Consider the following 24330-nt stretch of genomic DNA (forward strand, 5'->3'; position numbering starts at 1 on the left):
GTCTTCATGATCGTGGGAAGGCAAAATCGTAACATTTTATTGAAAATTGATTAATCGTTCAGCCCTAGTGTTTCCCCCACTTAGACAGAGATGAGAAGATCCACGAGTTAAAAAGGAGATTTCTGTTTAAATCCAGCCTTTGATGACAAGCAAAAACACATGGCACATCAAATAATTAACTACAGTACATTCACACAATCACACAAACAGTAATTACTGGCCTTAATCGTGTTATGATATTCATTCAATTAAGCCGTTTATATGTTTAATAGGAACACATTTTGTTCTGCTAATATTCCCTTCTCCATATAATCTTCCATATAAACTGTGATTATTGAATGAATGTGTTAATCACCTTGCCCCCCCCCCCCCCCCCCCAGCCCAGACAGTAGTTTCAGTTCATGTTGAGCGTCATTTTGAAACGTCTTTGATAACTTGTGGAAGACGACAGAAAGGCAGCCTTTGGTCGAGAAGAAAGGTCAAACGAATTCAGTCTTCGTCATAATGTTCTCAAACCATGTTTAATAATCGGGATTTCAATATCAATCAAAATAATCGTGGTTATGATTTTTGCCATAATGGGCGCAGCCTTAGAAAAAACTAGTCGTTTTAGTTTTGACTTTTACAAACCCAGGGTAGATTCACTGAGCACATAGACGCTTTCACTGGAATTCTGTTGCTATAGGGAACAGTTTCCTGTCAATTATTGATATGAGCGACAGGAAATAAACGTGGGTCCATTCAGAATGTCCGTGTCGTCACGTTGAAACCGTATTTTTCAGCAATGGCTCCACGCGTTCACACCCGGGAGCTGGACAACAACCACTTCTGAGACACTGTTAGCCACTGAGCAGCTCCACTAGGAGCAGTTGGGGGTTTAAGTGCTTTGCTCAAGGCATTTCAACGGCAGCGTGTTGAGGGACAGATTAATTCACTTCTCCGTGACAGATCCTTCTCGCCATTCGGGAGGTTTGAACCCTTAGGCCACCGCTGGCCCACATCCTGTGATCTCAGAAGCAATATAAAAGCATCTGATCCGTGCCTTATAGAGGTAAAAAGTAGGGATGTCTGATATTATCGGCCTACCGATATTATCGGCCGATATCGGTGATTCGGAAAATATCGGTATAATTTTTTTTTTACATTTCTATAACCTTTATTTACCCAGGCAAGCAAGTAAGAACAAATTCAGATTTTATTATTGTCAAAAGTATGCATAATGTTGTGTTAATTCCACAACAAGAGATATGTAATGTTAATTACCTGAAATTATTCTTTTTTTGGGGGGGGGGGGGGGGGGGGGGGGGGGGACCCTGCATATTCGGTATCGGTTGATATCGTTGATATCGGTATCGGAAATTAAGAGTTGGACAATATCGGTATATCGGTATCGGTAAAAAAGCCAATATCGAGCATCCCTAGTAAAAAGGGACTCTTTCTGTAGCCACAGTGTATTACAGCAGCACCAGAAAGCCTACCTGTCCGTAGTGTCTAGATCTCATCGCCCGGGAGGACGTTGGCTGTGATCTGTGTGTGCAATATAAAAATAATCTTTATTTGAATTTGCAAGAATAAGAACATAATATCTACGTATCTATGGAGAGCTCCTCGCAGCAGAGACATCTCCCTGACTTACCTCCCGCCCTAGGAACCAGCGAGGAGTCACGCCCTAACCCCCGCTTCAGACGACATTTAACATGTCCCCTGAAACCAAGGAGTGTAAGAGGAGTGCAGTACATAGAACAATCAGCTGCCACTAGTCGTCTATGGAGATCGATACATGTTCGTCTCCCCATTCACACTCAATGTACCCAACTAGGGATGACATTTTAGACAGTAACTCACAGCTCATACCAATCTACATAGCCTGCTATAGAAGTCATAACGGCTCATATATAATCTGCATAGCCTGCTATAATCATAACAGCTCGTAAACAATCTACATACTGTAGGCATGCAACAAAAACAAGGTTATGTACATGCATACAAGTAAATAAAAACCATAATTACAGTAGCAATAGTATACAAGCAAAAAAGTTACAATAAATAAGGGAGAGAGAAGGAAAGAGAGAGGGGAAAAGAGAAAGGGAGAGTGAGAACCAGAGAGAGAGAGAGAGAAGAAAGGGGGAGAAGGAGGAAGGTAGGTGAGGGGGCTTAGGGGGAGGAGAGAAGAGTTTGAGGGCTATGCGTGCGATTGGGAGGCAGTCAGCAGGTGCAACAGTCGGTTATGATCTGTTGCAGATTTTGTTTAAAAGCAGTGAGCGATGTGAGGGCAGTGAGTTTAAGGGTGTTTTGTAAGGTGTTCCAGTCAGATGCAGCAGCAAATCGGAAGGCGTTGCGGCCAGAAACCGTGTGGGCTTTGAGGATGGTGAGTTTGATGAAGTTGCTGAACCTTAGGTTGTAATCAGAAGTGGAGATGTGCAGAAGGGAGGAGAGGTACAGTAGAGAGGTGTTTTACCAAGTATGGTTTTATAGATGACTTAAAGCCATGCAGTGAAGAAGCCTTCTGGTGTGAAGAGATGTCCAGTCCACCAGGTTATAAAGGTCCCAGTGATGAGTGGTAAAGGGTGCACTAGTGGCAAAATGGATGGCGGAATGATGGATTATGTCAAGTTTTCTGAGGGCACACTGGGATGCCATTCCATAGATGGTGTCGCCATAGTCAAATATAGGGCGGATGGTCATCTTGACAAGAGTGTGTTTGGCCGAGCGGGTGAAAGAAGCTTTATTATGGTACAGGAAGCTCAGACAAGCTTTGACTTTGTCCTGCAGGTGTTTTATGTGAGTAGAGAAGGAGAGGGATTGGTCTAGTCAAGGTATTTATAAGAAGTAACAAACTCCAGCTCGGAGCCGTCGGCACAGGTGATTTTAGGGGTGCTAGCAGTGTCATGCTTTCTGTCAAAGAGCATACATTTAGTCTTCTTGGAGTTGAGAAGAAGGTGGAGCCTGTGACTAATTTGAAGAGTGGATGCCGCAGAGTGGAGTGAAGGGCCTGCTGACTACAAGATGGTGTTGTCAGCATATAGATGGATCTGTGAATTGCTAGCAGCCTTGGCTACATCGTTAATGTAGACAGAGAACAGCAAGGTACCCAAGATGGAGCCTTGAGGCACCCCTTTAGAGATGTTGAGAGGGTCGGACAAGATGTTTTCTGTCTTTACCTGCTGAATACGATTAGCAAGGTAGCTGGCATACCAACTGCATGATTTTGAAGAAAGGCCCATGCTGGAGAGCCTCTGTAGGAGGATGGAATGGTTGACTGAATCGAAGGCTTTGGCTAAATCAATACTTCAACTTCAAATTACTTTATTTTCCTTTCGGAACTTCATTTGTGCAGTGGTTGAAAGACAAACATACAGTCACAATACATAGACACTCACCACTATATACAAAAGAAATAGTTAAAACTACAATAAAAAGACCACTATATAAAAAAACACCAACTACATTAAAACTACAGTACTTAAAGCATGATATATTCAAAACCATGTGGAGCAGTTCTGTATGTATATAAATAATAAATAATAGTAGTACAGGTACATAGTATGTGTCCATCAGGTGGAAGGGGGAGTCTATTTTAAGTAGTCCAAAGTCCTTGGGGGGGGGGGGGCAGTCTGGCCTCCACCAGACCTAGGTGTTCAGCAGTCTGATGGAGGGCACGAAGCTACCTAAGCCCCTTTTGTTCAGGGATGAAGCTCTGTATCGACGGCCTGAGGGCATTAGTTTGGCTAAATCAATAAAGGCGGCGATGCAAACCAGCTTATAGTCCAAGGAGGTGATGATGTCATCCAGGACCTTAAGGGTAGCTGTGATGCACCTGTAGCCTGGCCGGAACCCGGACTGCAGATTAGACAGGATGTTGTTTGAGGCCAGGAAGTGATTTAGCTGTTTGTGAACCAGCTTCTCCAAGACCTTAGCATATCTTAGCAGGGCAAGATGGAGATAGGCCTGTAGCAGTTGGGGTCTGAGCTCATATATAATCTACATAGCCTGCTATTGTCATAACGGCTCATATATAATCTACATAGCCTGCTATTGTCATAACGGCTCATATATTCTGGTGTGGCAGACAAATACATAAACCGCCTCCAACTCGTCCAGAACGCAGCCCCCAGTCCTTGCATCCCTACACTGGCTCCCGGTAAAACAACAAATTAATTTCAAGACCCTTATGTTCACATACAAAGCCATAAACGGTCTCGCCCCAGCCTACATAAAATAACTCCTGGTCCAATCAGCCAACTCCAGATCCCTCAGATCAAACAACCAAATCTGCCTTAAAATCCCACACACAAGACTGGTGACGAAGGGAAACCGGGCATTCGCAGTCGGAGCACCGACACTCTGGAACAAGCTCCCACTCAACCTGAAATCTGCAAGCACTCTACGGACCTTTAAGGCCATGCTCAAAACCCACCTCTTCGCCATAAACAATCCATGAGCTAGTTTTGTATTGTAGTATGACTGGTGTATTATGTCTGTCCATTCTCTATCTGCGTGGTTGGCCTGCATGTATTTTTTCTGTTTTCGTATTGTTCCTGTCTTTTTTGTTTCTCTTTCTTTCCCGGGCTGCGCCCCGGGCCGATGTGACTATTGGTTGAGGGGCGCAATATAAATAAATGTATCATATCATATCATATCACATGTGGATGCATTCGGCGTACATCATTGATTATCAACCGGTAGCTCACGGCCCACATCCAAAGCTTCTCATCCGGCCTGCAGAATAGAATAAAAAAAATATTGATATTAAAATGATTATTCAGAATAATTGTATTTTGGCCGATTTTTGACAACCGCTTAGCTGTTGTTTCAGAACAATGGATAACGTGCTGTTTGTTGTTTCAGAACCATGGACAGCACTGTTGGTTGTTTCAGAACCATGGACAGCACTGTGTGTTGTGTGTAGGTGAAGCTTAACCCTTTCACTGCCACACTACCAAATGGTTAACCCTTTCACTGCAACAATACAGAAGGTTAACCCTTTCACTGCCACACGACATAATACACCAGTTGAAATGCTTCAAACCGGTCAACGTATGAGGCTACAGCATCCTCACACAAAAACATGTAAAATGATTGTTTTACGTTATTTACCTTTATTTAAAACATGATTGATTTGAAAAACATTCCACTTTGTCTTCCAATTAAAGCATGATAAATATGCTAAATATATATATATATTCCTTTGTCTTGTGTAGCCACATGTATTGAGTGTGTATTAGAGTATTAGGGTGAAGTTTTGTGCTGATTGGAAATGTTCTGAAGCAATTAATCACAGCCAAGTTCAAACTATTCAAACTATTCACCAACCTATGAGTCTTGGATCTAAAGCCGCTAGACGTCGTAAGGAAGGTTTAGCATGCTGGGGACAGGTTAACCAACACGCTTTGAAGGGAGATCAGAGTGTTAATTACATCCCCCCTCCCCTGGAGTCACACTAGCCGGCGTAGAAGGGCTGATTGCTTCAACATGGCTTTTAGATCTGAAGGGGAATTCTGACAGAATTGACTTTCAGGCTTTTTAATTACAGTTGTGAGTGAATTATCCTTCTGCGTCCTAGATTAACTCTTTAACTCCTGCTCGAGTCGTGTCGGCAGGAGGAGGATTTGGGGGAGACTCTAATTCTCTAATTAACATATTAAAGAAGACACTTATTTAGCAGTTGGAGTGATAAAGAGTCGAGATTAAAATGTAATCTTAATGAAGGTACCCAGAGACCCCGGTCTGAACGGCTACCATTTACACATTGTTTCAGTGAGAGGTTTTATCAGCTAATCACATCAAGAGGCAAGAGGCCTGGAAGCTCCTCGTGTTTTATTGGCTGAAAGGTCATTATGATTGTGATCAGTATTCAGAAGTCTTCACCCTAGGAGGCTGAGATTTGGCATGGAGTTAAAGTGTGTGTGTATATGTGTGTGTGTGTGTGTGTGTGTGTGTGTGTGTGTGTGTGTGTGTGTGTGTGTGTGTGTGTGTGTGTGTGTGTGTGTGTGTGTGTGTGTGTGTGTGTGTGTGTGTGTGTGTGTGTGTGTGTGTGTGTGTGTGTGTGTGTGTGTGTGTGTGTGTGTGTGTGTGTGTGTGTGTGTGTGTGTGTGTTAGGGCTGAGCCCGAACGTTCGAACGTTTGAACGTTCGTTCGTTACGCTGACATTCGGACTTTAATTAATAGGTTCGAACGTTCGGTGGAAAAAAAATAAAGGATGCGCACGGGGTTGAGGTGATGGGCGAGGCGCTCGGCTCAACCAGTATGGTCTGCCGGGCTGCAGCGGGATACTATTTCTCAACCAGAGCTCTATTTTGATTGACAGGCGATTCTGCCAATTACGTCACACCGCTTGCACCCGCCTCTGCTGTTACCACCAATCGGCAAGCCTCAACAGACTTACCGTAGCTACCGGGGAGCCGTAGTTAGCTCCTCGCCGAGGAAGTAATCATGCAGAAGGATCATTAATGAATACCATCCTTTTTCGGCCACGGAGCGCGAGCTTCATGGCGGGAGGTGGTTGCGTTGGAAACAACAGCAGGCGCACGGTGGACAGACCCGTCCACCGTGTACCTCGGAACGGTGGTAGGGCGGACGGGCGGCAGGCGTGTTGGGAGCCCGGCCGTTCCGAGGTAGACGGTGGACCGGTCTGTTGAGCCGAGGCGTGCGCCTCTCCTCCCGGCTCCCCTCCCCGTCGTCCAAGAGTGAATACCTGTTATTGAACGTGTAACACTAACTATATAACGTCTATGCCACAAAACGAATGCATTTGTTTATCTAGCCCCTTACGTGACTGCAAGGGCTATTGTTTATCATACTTTGATTCAGTAGCTTGTTTATTTTCTTCTGAGTGCTTTGTTTAATTACATGTTTACATGAACAGCCACCACTGTAAACAACATGTTTTTCACCAATAGACTATGCAATGCCGCCCTCCGTAGGATCTATAATAATACAATAAATAAAAAAATTATTATTAAAAAAAATTAAAAAAAAAAATTATAAAAAAAAATTTATTAAAAAATTTACAAAAACGAACGTTCGAACGTTCGTTCGATAAACCCTGGCGAACGTTCGAACCCTAAAAACAGGGTTCGGGCTCAGCCTTAGTGTGTGTGTGTGTGTGTGTGTGTGTGTGTGTGTGTGTGTGTGTGTGTGTGTGTGTGTGTGTGTGTGAGTGTGTGTGTGTGTGTGAGTGTGTGTGTGTTCATGCCAACTGACTAAGGGGGCGTGGCAATGAGAGTGGCCTTTCTGAAAAGGCATAATATAACTTCCAAATGGATTCAGACTCGCACCAGATTTTGTGGGAACGTTGGTCATGACCCAAAGGACGGCTGATTCACGACCTTCTTCATACTATGCTATTATGTCTATACTTTAGTGCAAGTAATGGTTGTATGCGCCGACCATCAAATGTACTATTTAATTAGATAGGGGGCAGGTATTAATACTGTAATACACTACCATGTGCGAAACAAAATTTAATTAAATGAAATGAAATGCTACTATCTACTATACTACTATGCCTATACTACTATCTACTATGCTACTATGTCTATACTACTATCTACGATGTACTATGCTACTATACCTATACTACTACCTACTATGCTACTATGTCTATACTACTATCTACTACTGTATGTATTATGTTACTATACCTATACTACTACCTACTATGCTACTATGTCTATACTACTATCTACTACTGTATGTACTATTCTACTATACTTATACTACTACCTACTATGCTAATATGTCTATACTACTATGCAGTATAGTGTAGCACTCAGGTTCAGCACTGCTAGATGCAGATGGCGTTGGGGGGGGGGGGGGGGGGGGGGATAGATGAGCATGAAAACTCTGCTGATAGGAAAAACGTCCATGAAACTGAAAAGCACCCAGAAGAGATGAAAGCAGTTACACACTCTGCTTCCCTTCACCTCATCCTCCTCCTCCTCCTCCTCCTCCTCCTCCTCCTCCTCCTCCTCCTCCTCGCCCAGTTTATCCTGCTAATCCCAGACACAGAGGAGAACAGAGGAGGATAATTCACAACTGGAATTGATTCAGCAGCTTAATTCTGCTACAAATACCAGCAAATGGAATTCATAGGAACCAAACGAGCTTCAAAGAAACCTGCCAGTCTGTGTGTGTGTGTGTGTGTGTGTGTGTGTGTGTGTGTGTGTGTGTGTGTGTGTGTGTGTGTGTGTGTGTGTGTGTGTGTGTGTGTGTGTGTGTGTGTGTGTGTGTGTGTGTGTGTGTGTGTGTGTGTGTGTGTGTGTGTGTGTGCGTGCGTGCGTGCCTGCGTGCGTACGTGCGTGCGTGCGTGTGTGTGTGTGTGTGTTTGTGTGTGTGTGTGTTTGTGTGTGGTGCATGTCTATACATATGTGGGTCAGTCTTTATATGTGTAATGTGTCTGTATTCGTGGATTCCCAGTGTGTGTGGTATACTGTAGGCTATGCATCTGGTTTGCTGCTACTGGGTGTGTGTGTGTGTGTGTGTCCCAGTTCTTCAGTGGAATGTATCCAGTCTCACAACCTGAAACCATACATATCACTGTGTGTCTGTGTGTGTGTGTGTGTGTGTGTGTGTGTGTGTGTGTGTGTGTGTGTGTGTGTGTGTGTTGTGTGTGTGTGTGTGTGTGTGTGTGTGTGTGTGTGTGTGTGTGTGTGTGCGTGCATGTGTGTGTGTGTGTGTATCTGTGTGTGTGTGTATCTGTGTGTGTGTGTGTGTGTGTGTGTGTGTGTGTGTGTGTGTGTGTGTGTGTGTGTGTGTGTGTGTGTGTGTGTGTGTGTGTGTGTGTGTGTGTGTGTGTGTGTGTGTGTGTGTGTGTGTGTGTGTGTGTGTGTGTGTGTGTGCTAACTCTGAGATATTGGCTCAAGCTACAGAGGATCAGACAACAGCACGGTTTGCCCACGCAGTCAAGACTTCTCTTTTACAGTGACTCACTCCTACTATACCTAAGAGAGAGAGAGAGAGAGACAGATAGAGAGACAGAGGCAGAGAGAGAGAATCACAGAGAGCGAAAGAGATCATGAATGAGATAAAGAAAGAATGAAAGAGAGAGAATGAGAGAGATACTGAGTATATTGCTGCCTATTCGTTCTTTTTACTGTTGTCTGGTTGGTTTATTCTCCTCATCCACAAACTGCTGGTTGATGTAATATATTATAGTCGTAATGCTCTATGAGATGATTAATTCTAATATACTATATCTATGGATCTCTCTCTAATAATAATAATAATTAATTTAATTTATATAGCGCTTCTCAATAACCCGAAGTCGCTGACAGTAGTCGGGAGCAAGAGTACAAACAAAGAAATTAAAGCAAAGAAACAAAAACAAAGAAACAACAAAGAAACAAAAACAAAAGGAACATGAGACCATGGGGGGAACAGGGGAGACAGCATGATAGCACAAAAAAGACTGGAGACAGACATCAATCAGGTTAGAGGGGAGGGGGGGTTTAAGGGTGGGGGGGGGTTGAAGGCAAGGGAGAACAGGTGGGTTTTGAGGCGAGCTTTGAAGGTGGAGAGTGTAGGGGAGTCTCTGATGGACTGGGGGAGGGAGTTCCAGAGTCGGGGTGCAGTACGAGAGAAGGCCCGATCTCCGAAGTTTTTAAGCTTGGATGTCGGGACAGTGAGGGAGGCAGTGGAGGAGGACCAGAGGGAACGGGTGGGGCGGTAGGGAAGAAGGAGATCAGTCAGGTAGGGGGGGGCCAGGCTGTGGAGGGCTTTGAAGGTGAGGAGTAGTGTTTTAAAGTTTATGCGGTGTTTGATCGGGAGCCAGTGGAGGGAGTGGAGGACAGGAGTGATGTGTTCGCGGGACCGGGTGTTAGTGAGGAGGCGGGCGGCTGAATTTTGGACCATTTGCAGTTTATGGAGGGAGCGGGAGGTGATACCAGTGAGGAGGGAGTTCAAGTTTTCAAGTTTCAAGTTTCTTTAATAGTTGTCATACAGAAGTACAGAATACTTTTGTACAAAATGCTTCTTACTGTTGCGCTCCAGAGACTGTGCATGACAAGATAAGTATGAAATAAAAACATAGTAAAAATTAGAAGTAAAAAAAGAGGTCACAGTGTTCAGTTTAGACATATGTACAATGTTCGTAGACGTAGTTACCATACAATATACAATACTGTGCAGTGTACTAATATACAATACTATATAGTGCAAGGCATAAATGGACGAGGTGCAGTTTAGGTACAATTCACAGTAGGTGTACGAGTTGTAGTGCAAATCCTTTATCAATAAATATAAAGTGTAAGTGTGTTTGTGTGATCTAAAGTGTGGAGAGTGGGTGCTGCAGTGTGTTGTTTGTTTGAGTGAGTGTGTGCGTGTGGGTGTGTGTGCTGTGTGCATTTGATGGTTGTTGCATAGTGATTATTGTTCGTTTAGCGATTATTGTTCGTTTAGCAGCCTGATGGCCTGGGGATAGAAGCTCCTTCTGAGTCTTTCTGTGCTCGCCATAAGACTCCGGTATCGCTGGCCTGACGGCAGCAGTTCAAAGAGGCAGTTGTTCGGGTGGCTCGAGTCCTTAATAATTCTCTTAGCCTTCCCCTTGCACCGCTTGTTGTAAATGTTCTGGAGGGTGGGAAGCCCCCCTCTAATTGTGCGTTCGGCTGAACGTGTCACTCTTTGTAGTCTGCTACGGTCTTGTGCAGTGCTATTCCCAAACCAGGAGGTGATGTTGCCGGTCAGGATGCTCTCTATTGTACATGAGTAGAAGTTCCTAAGGATCTTCTGACTGACTTGGAACTTCCTTAGGCGCCTGAGGAAGTAGAGGCGTTGTCGTGCCTTCTTCACAACACTGTCAATGTGTGTGGTCCATGTCAAGTCCTCGGATATGTGGGCTCCGAGGTACTTGAAACTGTTCACTCTCTCAACTGGTGCCCCGTCGATGCTGAGGGGGCTGTAGTCCTTGACCCCCGACCTCCTGAAGTCCACAATCATCTCTTTTGTTTTGCTGACGTTCAGGGAGAGGCAGTTCTCCTGACACCACTGTGACAGGTTCTCTACCTCTTCCAGGTAGGCCCTTTCGTCGTTGGCAGAGATCAGGCCCACCACTACTGTGTCATCAGCAAATTTGATGATGGTGTTGTTGTTCCGCTGTGCTACGCAGTCATGTGTGTACAGGGAGTAGAGGAGGGGGCTCAGAACACAGCCCTGGGGGGCCCCTATGTTGAGCGTGATGGATGAGGAGGTGCAGTTGCCGGCTCTTACCACCTGGGGTCTGCCCGTCAGGAAGTCCAGGATCCACTGGCACAGGTCATAGTTCAAGCCCAGGTCCCTGAGCTTGGCTATGAGTTTGGAGGGGACTATGGTATTGAATGCTGAGCTGTAGTCGATGAACAGCATTATCACATAGTTCCCCTGCCTCTTGTCCAGATGTGATGCTGCTGTGTGCAGCACATGGGCTATGGCGTCCTCCGTGGACCTGTTGGGGCGATATGCAAATTGCAGAGGGTCCAGGTTGATGGGGAGGGAGGAACAGATGTAGCCCTTCACTAGCTTCTCAAAGCACTTCATGGCTATGGAGGTGAGGGCTACAGGGCGGTAGTCGTTGAGGCAAGCGGGCGTAGATTTTTTGGGTACAGGGATGATGGTGGACTTCTTCAGACAGGTGGGGATGACGGCCTGTTCCAAGGACAGGTTGAAGATGTCAGTGAATACCGGGGCCAGTTGGTCGGCACAGACTTTTAGGACGCGGCCGGGGATGCCGTCCGGTCCTGCTGCCTTCCTGATATCCACTTTTTTAAAGATCCGTCTCACCTCATGCTCTGTTACCCTGAACACTGAGTCTCCATCAGCAGACCCCCCCCCCCCCATTGCCGTGGTTTGTAGGCTGGTGTTGTTATTCACAGCCTCAAACCTCGCATAGAAGGAGTTGAGATCATTTGCTAAGGAGATGTCACTGTTCAGTTTGAGGGGGGTTCCTTTGTAGTCTGTCATTGTTCTGAGGCCCTGCCACATGCCTCTAGAGTCAGCCTGTTCAAACTGAAGTTCAACTTTATCCCTGTAACGCCGTTTTGCCTCTATTACTGCTCTCCTGACGTTGTATCTTGCCATCTTGTGTTCTTCCATGTTGCCTGTCACCAGCCCGGTGTTGTATGCTGATGTGCGCACTTTCAGAGCCTCACGGACGGATTTGTCTACCCAGGGCTTTTGATTTGGGTAGATATTAATTTTGGTGGTGGGGATTATTACTTCTACCTGAGTACAGACATAGTCAATCACCGTTTCGGTGTATTCGTTAATATTGGCTGTGTTATCACGGAATACACTCCATTCTGTGCTTCCCAGCACTGCTTGGAGTGACTCCACTGACGTCACGGCCCAACGCTTAACCTCTCGCGAGACCACCGGCGTTCGCTTGAGACTCTGTTTGTACTTAGGCAAAAGAAAAATGGCGGCGTGATCGCTTTTACCGAATGGACTAAGAGCCTGTGACTTGTACCCATTCTTAAATTGCGAGTATACATGGTCTAATATGTTCTCGCCTCTGGTGGGACAGGTCACATGCTGATAGAAATTCGGCAGCACCTTTTTAAGACGCGCGCTGTTGAAATCCCCCAAGAGAGTTGCAGTAGTCCAGGCGGGAGGAGATGAAGGCGTGAATGAGGGATTCAGCAGCGGGGGGGGGGGGGGGGCAGTGACGGATTTTTGCGATGTTGCGGAGGTGAAAGTAGGATATTTTTACGATGGAGCGGACGTGGGGGTCAAATGAGAGGGTGGGGTCAAGGAGGACACCAAGGTTTCGGACTAGGGGGGAGGGGGTGATGGTGGAGTCGTTGATGGTGAGTGTGATGGGTCCGGATCTGGTGAGGGTGGTTTTGGTGCCTATGATGAGAAGTTCAGTCTTGTCACTGTTCAGTTTGAGGAAGTTGTGAGTCATCCAAGTTTGGAGTTAGGTGATGCAGGATTCGATGTGACTGAGGGGTGGGCTGTGGGGGGATTGTGTACTGATGTAGATTTGGGTGTCGTCAGCGTAACAGTGGAAGTTGAGGTGGTATTTACGGATGATGTGACCAAGGGGGAGAATGTAGCAGATGAAGAGCAGGGGGCCGAGGACTGAGCCTTGGGGGACCCCCTGTGTGACTGGGGAGGGGGAGGAGGTGTGGCCAGAGAGGGAGATGAATTGGTGTCTGTCTGTGAGGTAGGAGGAGAACCAGCCAAGTGCTGTGCCCTCAACACCCAGTTGGTGCAACCAACTCTCTCTCTCTCTCTTTCTCTCTCTCCCACACCAGCACCCCTTTCCATAACCTTCTTTTGAATATACAGTAGAGCTTTGAAAATACAGTAGAGCTTTGAATATAGAGTAGATCTTTGAATATTATAGTAGCGCTTTGAATATACAGTAGAGCTTTGGATATATGGTAGAGCTTTGATCGGGCCCAATAAATCAGACCAGACCCTACATGAACCTGTGGATGTTCTGCCAGAGCCCAAACCATGGCAGCAGTTTTGGGCCGGTTCCCAATTAAAAACCAGAATTTCCGTTATAAAATTAATTACAACCTGCGTTCAGGAAGAGAATCAAAGCTCTAATATTCATTTTAATCTATATCTGTCTCTTTGTCTCCTATATTCTAACATTCTATATCTGTCTCTCTGTCTCCTATATTCTAACATTCTATATCTGTCTCTCTGTCTCCTATAATCTAGCATTCTATCTGTCTCTCTGTCTCCTATAATCTAACATTCTATATATGTCTCTCTGTCTCCTATAATCTAACATTATATCTCTGTCTCTCTGTCTACTATAATCTTGCATTCTATCTGTCTCTCTGTCTCCTATATTCTAACATTATATATCTGTCTCTCTGTCTACTATAATCTAACATGCTATATCTGTCTCTCTGTCTCCTATAATATAACGTTCTATATCTGTCTCTCTGTCTCCTATAATCTAACATTATATCTGTCTCTCTGTCTCCTATAATCTAACATTCTCTCTCTCTGTCTCATATAATCTAACATTCAGTCTCTCTCTCTCTCTCTCTCTCCTGTAATCTAATGTTCTATATATGTCTCTCTGTCTCCTATAGCTCTCCAGTAGAGTCAGTCCTGTTCTACGCCATCACCACCCTCCACAACCTTCTCCTTCACCAGGAGGGAGCCAAGATGGCGGTGCGTCTAGCTGACGGCCTGCAGAGGATGGTCCCACTGCTGAAGAAGAGCAACCCCAAGTTCCTGGCCATCACCACTGACTGCCTCCAGCTGCTCTCCTACGGGAACCAGGAGAGTAAGGTAAGGATGAGTTAGAGGTGTCGTTCATTCACTTCCTGTCCTACGGGAACCAGGAGAGTAAGGTAAGGATGAGTTAGAGGTGTCGTTCATTCACTTCCTGTCCTACGGGAACCAGGAGAGTAAGGTAAGGATGTGTTAGAGGTGTCGTTCATTCACTTCCTGTCCTACGGGAACCAGGAGATTAAGGTAAGGATGAGTTAGAGGTGTCGTTCATTCACTTCCTGTCCTACGGGAACCAGGAGATTAAGGTAAGGATGAGTTAGAGGTGTCGTTCATTCACTTCCTGTCCTACGGGAACCAGGAGATTAAGGTAAGGATGAGTTAGAGGTGTCGTTCATTCACTTCCTGTCCTACGGGAACCAGGAGATTAAGGTAAGGATGAGTTAGAGGTGTCGTTCATTCACTTCCTGTCCTACGGGAACCAGGAGATTAAGGTAAGGATGAGTTAGAGGTGTCGTTCATTCACTTCCTGTCCTACGGGAACCAGGAGATTAAGGTAAGGATGAGTTAGAGGTGTCGTTCATTCACTTCCTGTCCTATGGGAACCAGGAGAGTAAGGTAAGGATGAGTTAGAGGTGTCGTTCATTCACTTCCTGTCCTACGGGAACCAGGAGAGCAAGGTAAGGATGAGTTAGAGGTGTCGTTCATTCACTTCCTGTCCTACGGGAAGAGTAAAATAAGGATGAGTTACAGATGTCATTCGTTTACTTTTTATGTTCAGTTATATCAATGTGTGTGTGTTGATTGTTTAACCACACTTTTCTCCTTCCTGTTTCCTGTCAGCTGATCATCCTGGCCAATGGGGGTCCAGAGGGCCTGGTGTTCATCATGAGGAATTACAACTATGAGAAACTACTGTGGACCACAAGCCGGGTGCTCAAAGTCCTGTCTGTCTGCCCCAGTAATAAACCTGCTATAGTAGAGACTGGTAGGTAGTCTGTCTGTCTGTCTGTCTGTCTGTCTGTCTGTCTGTCTGTCTGTCTGTCTGTCTGTCTGTCTGTCTGTCTGTCTGTCTGTCTGTCTGTCTGTCTGTCTGTCTGTCTGTCTGTCTGTCTGTCGTCTGTCTGTCTGTCTGTCTGTCTGTCTGTCTGTCTGTCTGTCTGTCTGTCTGTCTGTCTGTCTGTCTGTCTGTCTGTCTGTGTGTCTGTCTGTCTGTCTGTCTGTCTGTCTGTCTGTCTGTCTGTCTGTCTGTCTGTCTGTCTGTCTGTCTGTCTGTCTGTCTGTCTGTCTGTAGAAGTAGAAGTAGAAAGCTGTATTGTCATTGCACAATACAGTACAACGGAATGTGTTTGTGCAGCACCTAAAAGAGCGATACCTACAGACACACAGTACCACGCAACACATTCCATGTACCCACAGACACACTACCATACATACACTAGTGTACCCATACTCACTATCACACCACACATTCATGTACCCACACATACCCTCTGCTACGCATGCACTTATTCACAAGAAAATTACAAAAGTTACAAAAATTACAAAAAGCAAAACATCATACAGTTGCAAATAATATTGCACATCGGCGGAAAATATTGCACCTGAATTATTGCACATGGCCCAACTTCTGTCATATTGCATGTATATATTATAGTGAGGTAGATGTAGATGTGGTGGCAATAGGGGGGGGGGTGATTGTTCAGTTCAGTGATGGCTCTCGGGAAGAAGCCTGTTCTGCAGCCTGGAGGTGCAGGTGCTTTGAAGGCCCCGTATCGCCTCCCAGATGGCAACAGGGAGAAGAGGTGGTGGATGTAATAGTGTTTATCAATTAAAAAAAAATTATAAAAAAAATATATTTAGTCAGTATGAAAATCAAATGTGATCTGAATAGTAAGATCTTTTCTTACTTTTGTCCATGGAATGATATTTATGATTGTGTAATGAAGAAACTCTGATTGTATGATTCCATGTGGCAAATAAAAAACTCTGAACTGAACTGAACTGAACTGAACTGTGGTGAGAGGGGTGCGTTTCATCCTTCAGGATACTGCTAGCTCTGCGGAGGCAGCGTGCGTTCTGAAGATGTCATCCAGTGTGGGCAGGGGGGGAGACCGATGATTTTTTCTGGAGGTGTTTATGACTCTCTGGAGGGATTTCCTTTCATATTCTGTGCAGTTTACGTACCATGCTGTGATGGAGTATGTTAGAATTTGTTTTTAACGTGTGTACTGTGTGTGTATGTTATTAAAGGAGGCATGCAGGCTTTAGGTCATCACCTGACCGGCTCCAGTCAGCGCCTGACCCAGAACTGTCTCTGGACACTACGCAACCTGTCTGATGCTGCTACTAAACAGGTACACACACACACACACACACACACACACCTACACACACACACACACACACAAATGATCTGTGAACATCATTTGTTTGAACCTCAAATGCTAACACAAACATGTAGATTAATTTACACATGGTTTCTTTCTTTCTTTCTCCCTATCTCACTCCTTCCTCCACCCCTCCTTTACAACTATCTCTCCTCTCCCATCCCCATCTCCTTCTCTTTCTCTCTTTCTCTCTATCAATCTATGTGTCTAGGAGGGGTTAGATGGCTTGCTACAGATCCTAGTCAGTCAGTTGGGTTCAGATGATGTCAACATGTTGACATGCGCCACCGGCATCCTGTCCAACCTGACCTGCAACAACTCTCGCAACAAGGTGGGTCCCTTTTAAAATCTCAATCCGTGATCCACAATGTAACATAAATACCTCACCAACCTATAAACACCTCACCAACATATAAATACCTAACCAACGTATAAACACCTCACCAACCTATAAACACCTCAACAACCTATAAACACCTCAACAACCTATAAACACCTAACCAACACATAAACACCTCACCAACCTATAAATACCTAACCAACATATAAACACCTCACCAACCTATAAACACCTAACCAACGCATAAATACCTAACCAACACATAAACACCTCACCAACATATAAATACCTAACCAACATATAAACACCTCACCAACATATAAATACCTAACCAACATATAAACACCTCACCAACCTATAAACACCTAACCAACGCATAAATACCTAACCAACACATAAACACCTCACCAACATATAAATACCTAACCAACCTATAAACACCTCAACCTATAAACACCTCACCAACCTATAAACACCTCACCAACCTATAAACACCTCACCAACCTATAAACACCTCACCAACCTATAAACACCTCACCAACCTATAACTCATTGACTGCCGGGGATTAGTCGGGCCCCGCTCTAGCACTGCCACGCTTTAAAAGATAGGACTGCATCACCTTGTTTGTAGAGCTATAACTATATTCTATATTATAGCTATGGATACAATACTATGGCCCATTTGACATCACCTATCTATCGTTCAATATGTGAAAAATAATGAATTTTTCCATCCATACGTTCCCGTGTTATACCGTGGTGAATATAAGTATGGTTTTAGAGCGGTCTAGGGTAATTCCCGAAATGCTGAGTTATAGCCGTATACAGTACGTCAATTCCACTATAGACATTGTCGTTTCTTGCCTGTACATGCTATTATTCTGAAATCAAATCTATATCATAGGTATTATGTTCCATCATGAATGCATGATGGGGGGGGGGGGGGTCGTTTCTGATTATTTGATTGTCAGTAACGGCATTCGTATTGAACACTAAAAACGCTTATCAGCCCGATCGGTATAAATGCATTGCAGGATCAATCGAGAGAACCGTTCGCCTCGCCCGACAAGGAAAAATTAAAGCCGAGACATTTGGCCGTCCCACAGGCCAAGATACAAGGTTACAAAGGGTGCTTAATACCACCGTCTAGCGTGATACGGCCGGTATTGCACTTTGGCATTCTCAGGATGATTCCCCATGTTAACCCCGAGTTCGTGTGCCTGTAATAAATAGAAATATCGAATAAAAGAAATAACGATCAAATAATGAGTATACTCGTTGTTGGCGTTCAACGATTGGCGCCCAATAACGAGTATACTCGTCGTTGCCGGGAAATGAGATAAACACCTCACCAACCTATAAACATCTCACCAACCTATAAACACCTATAAACACCTCACCAACCTATAAACATCTCACCAACCTATAAACACCTCACCAACCTATAAACATCTCACCAACCTATAAACACCTATAAACATCTCACCAACCTATAAACATCTCACCAACCTATAAACACCTATAAAGACCTCACCAACCTATAAACACCTCACCAACCTATAAACACCTCACCAACCTATAAAGACCTCACCAACCTATAAACACCTCACCAACCTATAAACACCTATAAACACCTCACCAACCTATAAACATCTCACCAACCTATAAACATCTCACCAACCTATAAACACCTATAAACACCTCACCAACCTATAAACACCTCACCAACCTATAAACACCTCACCAACCTATAAAGACCTCACCAACCTATAAACACCTCACCAACCTATAAACACCTATAAACACCTCACCAACCTATAAACATCTCACCAACCTATAAACACCTATAAACACCTCACCAACCTATAAACACCTCACCAACCTATAAACACCTCACCAACCTATAAACACCTCACCAACCTATAAACACCTCACCAACCTATAAACACCTCACCAACCTATAAACACCTCACCAACCTATAAAGACCTCACCAACCTATAAACACCTCACCAACCTATAAACACCTCACCAACCTATAAACACCTATAAACACCTCACCAACCTATAAACACCTATAAACACCTCACCAACCTATAAACACCTATAAACACCTCACCAACATATAAATACCTCACCAACCTATAAACACCTCAACCTATAAACACCTCACCAACATATAAATACCTCACCAACCTATAAACACCTCAACCTATAAACACCTCACCAACACACATGTAACACGTAAACACCTCACCAACACACATGTAACATGTAAAACACCTCATCTTCACGTAAACTCCTAATCAACTGGATACCAACTCATCCTTGATGATATTGGTCAAGCTGCATTGAAAGACACCGATTCTGAATTCCACGCCAAATTAATAGACATTTTGATGTATTATATAAAACATTATTCAAAAATACAATGTTCTTTTAATCGTGCACCATAAATCTACTTACCTGGCATGTCAGGGATCTGTTGGTCTAGTTTTGATATAGGGCAGTTCAGGCCCAGCTCGTATTAATATGCAGTGTGTCTGCTGTCATTTAGAGCTTGTGTCAGTTAAATCGCCCCAATGTTCCCGTCTTGCAGGGGTCATTTCAAAATGAAAGGAGCAGGGGAGAGCGTGAGTGCACTGCCAACAGAGCTGTCATAGAATATTTGGGATACATTACCCATAAACAGGCAATTTTTACTGATGGACCTTTAACCCTTTCACTACCACTTTTAACCCTTTGTGGTGTCTTAGTGAAAGGGTTAGCATTCTGTAACGTGGTAGTGAAAGGGGTTAACCTTCTGTAGTGTGGTAGTGAAAGGGTTAACCCTTTGTAGTGTGGTAGTGAAATGGGTTAACCTTCTGTAGTGTGGTAGTGAAAGGGTTAACCCTTTGTAGTGTGGTGGTGAAAATGTTAACATTTTATAGTGTGGTAGTGAAAGGGTTCATCCTTTGTAGTGTGGTAGTGAAAGGGTTAACCTTATGTAGTATAGTAGTGAAAGGGTTAACCCTTTGTAGTCTGGTAGTGAAAGGGTTGACCTTCTGTAGTGTGGTAGTGACAGTGTTAAACCTTTGTAGTGTGGTAGTGAAAGGGTTACCCTGTTGTAGTGTGGTAGTAAAAGGGTTAATCCTTTGTAATGTAGTAGTGAAAGCGTTAACCCTTTGTAGTGTGGTAGTGAAAGGGTTCAGCTTCCACTTAAAAGTGTCCTCTCATTTGGCACCCAAGTGGCGAACCATGTAACGTGCTGCGTCGCGATGCGGCCGACCCGGGTTCGATTGGTTAAGGTTAGGGTTAAGTTTAGGCATTGTTTTGGAGTTGGTTAAGGTTAGGGTTAAGTTTAGGCATTGTTTCGGAGTTGGTTAAGGTTAGAGTTTGTCTTAGAGCATGGCAATATTATTTCGGAGTTGGTTAAGGTTATGGTTAAGTTTAGGCATTGTTTCGGAGTTGGTTAAGGTTAGGGTTAAGTTTAGGCATTGTTTCGGAGTTGGTTAAGGTTAGGGTTAAGTTTAGGCATTGTTTCGGAGTTGGTTAAGGTTAGAGTTTGTCGCAGAGCATGGCAATAGAATGCAGCCTATTTCCGCACTGCCGCTGTCTCGCGCTGCCGCGGTCACATGGGCGTCGTGGCCAATCAGAGAAACGCTGAACACAAGTTGGTTGCCTAAAATGTTGACGCCTACCGGACTGCCCGGTAGTAAAAACAATTAAAAATCTACCAAAAACACAATTACATTTTTTTAAAGAAAAAAATCCTCTCATGTGGACAACCTTGCCTCTAAGCTGAGACAGAAAGTTGGCTTCTTGTACATAAACAGAGGAGGATGTTGTTTTTTTCCTTCAGGCCTGTGTTTCTAGTTACAATGGCACAGTAGTGAAGATGAGTTGACTTCTCAGCAGGCCTGGACGCGTCTATTCTTAACCCAAACGGTGCATGCTTCTGCGTTCGCGTTTAGCGCTCTGATTGGCCACTGCTGTTTCTGGTCGCACCAATCGTGTGACGGCAACTTCTTCGCCGGTTAAGCTTAGGCACTCTTTCGAAGTTGGTTAAGGTTGGAGTTTGTCTTAGAGAAGGGAGATAGAACGCCAGCCCTGATTCCAAACTCTAACCTTAACCAACTTCGAAAGAGTCGCCTAAGCTTAACCAGTGATAAACTAGGCGTTAGGTAGTTTGCAGGCTGTTAGAGCCGGAAATGGGCGCGTCACGCGATTGGGCGCACGCACATGTCACATGACCAGAAACGTCAGTGGCCAATCAGATTTGCAAAACGCATGCACCGTTTGGGTTAAGAATAGACGCGGCCTGGACTGACCATGGGGCCGATGGCCTGACCTGCTAAAGAAAACAGGTAGCGCGGTCGTCTGGTAATCTGAAGGTTCCTGCTTCGATTCCGGCTCCTCCTGGCAGTGTGTGTTGGTGTATGGTCTCTAACTACACACCCTCAAGACCCCTACGCTCTGCATATTCTGGCCACCTCAGACCCACTTCTATCCGAGCTCCACAATGGTGGAACGAGCTGCCCACCTCAGTTAGGACAGCCGAAACCCGTCCAATCTTTCGGCGTCGTCTAAAGACGCACTTCTTCAACCATTATCTGAAATGAAAAAAAATTAAAAATAAAGTCTAACCCTAACTAACCTTACTGTCATGAACTTATATATACTAATATATAACCTACTCTGTAGCACTCAACACTTTGATGAACATTGTTACTCAGCTGATTGAGTTGTGCCCTTCCTGATGACTTGTCGTACAGAACTTGTAAGTCCCTTTGGATAAAAGCATCAGCTAAATGACTAAATGTAAATGTGTCCTTGAGCAAGACACTTAACCCCCTAACTGCTCCCCTGCACCTGCTCATGGGGTAGGAATGGGTGAGTGAATGGGTGAATGTGAGGCATAAGTTGTAAAGCACTGACGTCTTTTACTGACTGAACTGTCCTGGGGCACAGGAAGAACATGTACACTGTTAAAATGGTATTTGGTGGTATTCTCCTTTAAGAGCATATTGAGGCCTGCAGAGAGCAGTAGGTGAACAACCTCCAACACACTGCATTAAGCTGCTTTCTCTTCACATTAGCATACTCTACTACAAACAGGTCAAAGCAACAGACAATGTGAGAGAGAGAGAGAGAGAGAGAGAGAGAGAGAGAGAGAGAGAGAGAGAGAGAGAGAGAGAGAGAGAGAGAGAGAGAGAGAGAGAGAGAGAGAGAGAGAGAGAGAGAGAGAGAGAGAGAGAGAGAGAGACACAGAGAGAGAGAGAGAGAGAGAGAGAGAGAGAGAGAGAGAGAGAGAGAGAGAGGAGAGAGAGAGAGAGAGAGAGAGAGAGAGACAGAGACAGAGACAGAGACAGAGAGAGAGAGAGAGAGAGAGAGAGAGAGAGAGAGAGAGAGAGAGAGAGAGAGGAGAGAGAGAGAGAGGAGAGAGAGAGAGAGAGAGAGATAGATGGTGGGATGAGAAAGATAGAAAGAGTATATCTTCCTAAACCTTCACCAGCTGGACCAAGAACAGATGGTTAGAATCCGGCAGATAAGGACAGGTGGTAAATTACTTTATATTCAGAATCTGATCCGATATTTCATAATGATGATAATTGAGCATTTATTCTCAGTTATCTGTTGATAGTTTGGATGGAACAACATCCGTGTGCATATAATAGAGACTTCACTTCCCCAAATACACTTGAAAGTGAATTTAAACGTTAAGCTAAAATAAACAAATTAATAAATTAATAACTAAATACATACATACATACATACATACATACATACATACATACATACATACATACATACATACATACATACATACATACATACATACATACATACATACATACATACATACATACATACATACATACATACATACATACATACATACATACATACCATACATAACATACATAAGTTACATACCATACATAACATACATAACATACATAAGTTACATACATACATACCATACATAACATACAAATACATACATACATACATACATACATACATACATACATACATACATACATACATACATACATACATACATACATACATACATACATACATACATACATACATACATACATACATACATACATACATACATACATACACACACACACACACACACACACACACACACACACACACATACATACATACATACATACATACATACATACATACATACATACATACATACATACATACATACATACATACATACATACATACATACATACATACATACATACATACATACATACATACATACATACATACATACATACATACATACATACATACAGTTTAACACAAAGATGTCTTTCTGTGACATCATGCAGGTCATGTTTGAATCTTCCAGACTGATTCTCTCTCCTGGCAGTGAGTGACTGTCCAGACAGCTGGTGTCTTCAGCAAACAAACACAGTCTGCTAGCAGGAAATTAACCTACAGACCGATGGCTTCAGGTCCTGAATGCCGTGCCCAGTCATTGCGCACGGCAGACCGCAGGGCGTATTGAATTTGCTATAACAAATTCAAATTTTACTGTGTGAGGCGAGACAGAGGGCAAGAAGCTACTCTGTTCTCTTCTTGCTCTAATACTTTCATATTATATTCTGCTCTGTTCTGCTCTACTCTGCTCTGTGTGCTGTTCTGAAATTATTGAAACCAAATGTTTACTCCTCTACTCGTTCTCCACCCACTCTTCAGTGTTTCGAGCCCAGCGCTCCACATTGCTTTCAGTTTAGCTGGTCGTTCATACTAATACACATTGGCCGTATTAGGGGGTGGGAAACTGATGGGTGGGGATCGGGCGTTGTGGACAGCGACTCCTACAGGTCGGTTGGTGTGCCTGCGCAGTAGAATCAGGAAGTGTTGGGGGCAGCGTGAGCCTCCCACGCGTTACTCGCCACTGAGAGATCGAGCTGCGCAGGTGAAAAGATGCGACTGCTGTTACCTCAAGTACCGGAGGGGACTTCAAGTTTCAAGTTTCAAGTTTCTTTAATATTTGTCATACAGAAGTACAGAATACTTTTATACAAAATGCTTCTTACTGTTACGCTCCAGAGACTGTGCAAGACAAGATAAGTATGAAATAAAATAACATAGTAAAATTAGAAGTAAAAAAAATGAGGTCACAGTGTTCAGTTTAGACATATGTACAATGTTCGATGCAGAATAGACGTAGTTACCATACAATATACAATACTGTGCAGTGTACTAATATACAATACTATATAGTGCAAGGCAGAAATGGGACGAGGTGCAATTTAGGTACAATTCACAGTAGGTGTACGAGTTGTAGTGCAAATCCTTTATCAATAAATATAAAGTGTAAAGTGTGTTTGTGTGATCTAAAGTGTGGAGAGTGGGTGCTGCAGTGTGTTGTTTGTTTGAGTGAGTGTGTGCGTGTGGGTGTGTGTGCT

General features: G+C 44.1%; 1 protein-coding gene across 2 annotated transcripts in view; it reads left to right on the forward strand.

The window, feature by feature from the left end:
- LOC311240062 (junction plakoglobin-like) overlaps positions 1-24330 on the forward strand; it is a 397693-nt gene that overhangs the window by 263770 nt on the left and 109593 nt on the right. For both annotated transcript variants that reach the window (XM_084328573.1, XM_084328574.1), the window contains exons 6-9: positions 14031-14232; positions 15016-15160; positions 16426-16529; positions 16774-16893. In XM_084328573.1, the coding sequence (XP_084184699.1) occupies positions 14031-14232; positions 15016-15160; positions 16426-16529; positions 16774-16893 (571 nt within the window). The remainder of the gene's footprint in view (positions 1-14030; positions 14233-15015; positions 15161-16425; positions 16530-16773; positions 16894-24330) is intronic.

The sequence above is a fragment of the Notolepis coatsorum genome, assembly GCF_963971535.1.
Source record: "Notolepis coatsorum genome assembly, chromosome: 14".
Lineage (NCBI taxonomy): Eukaryota > Metazoa > Chordata > Actinopteri > Aulopiformes > Paralepididae > Notolepis > Notolepis coatsorum.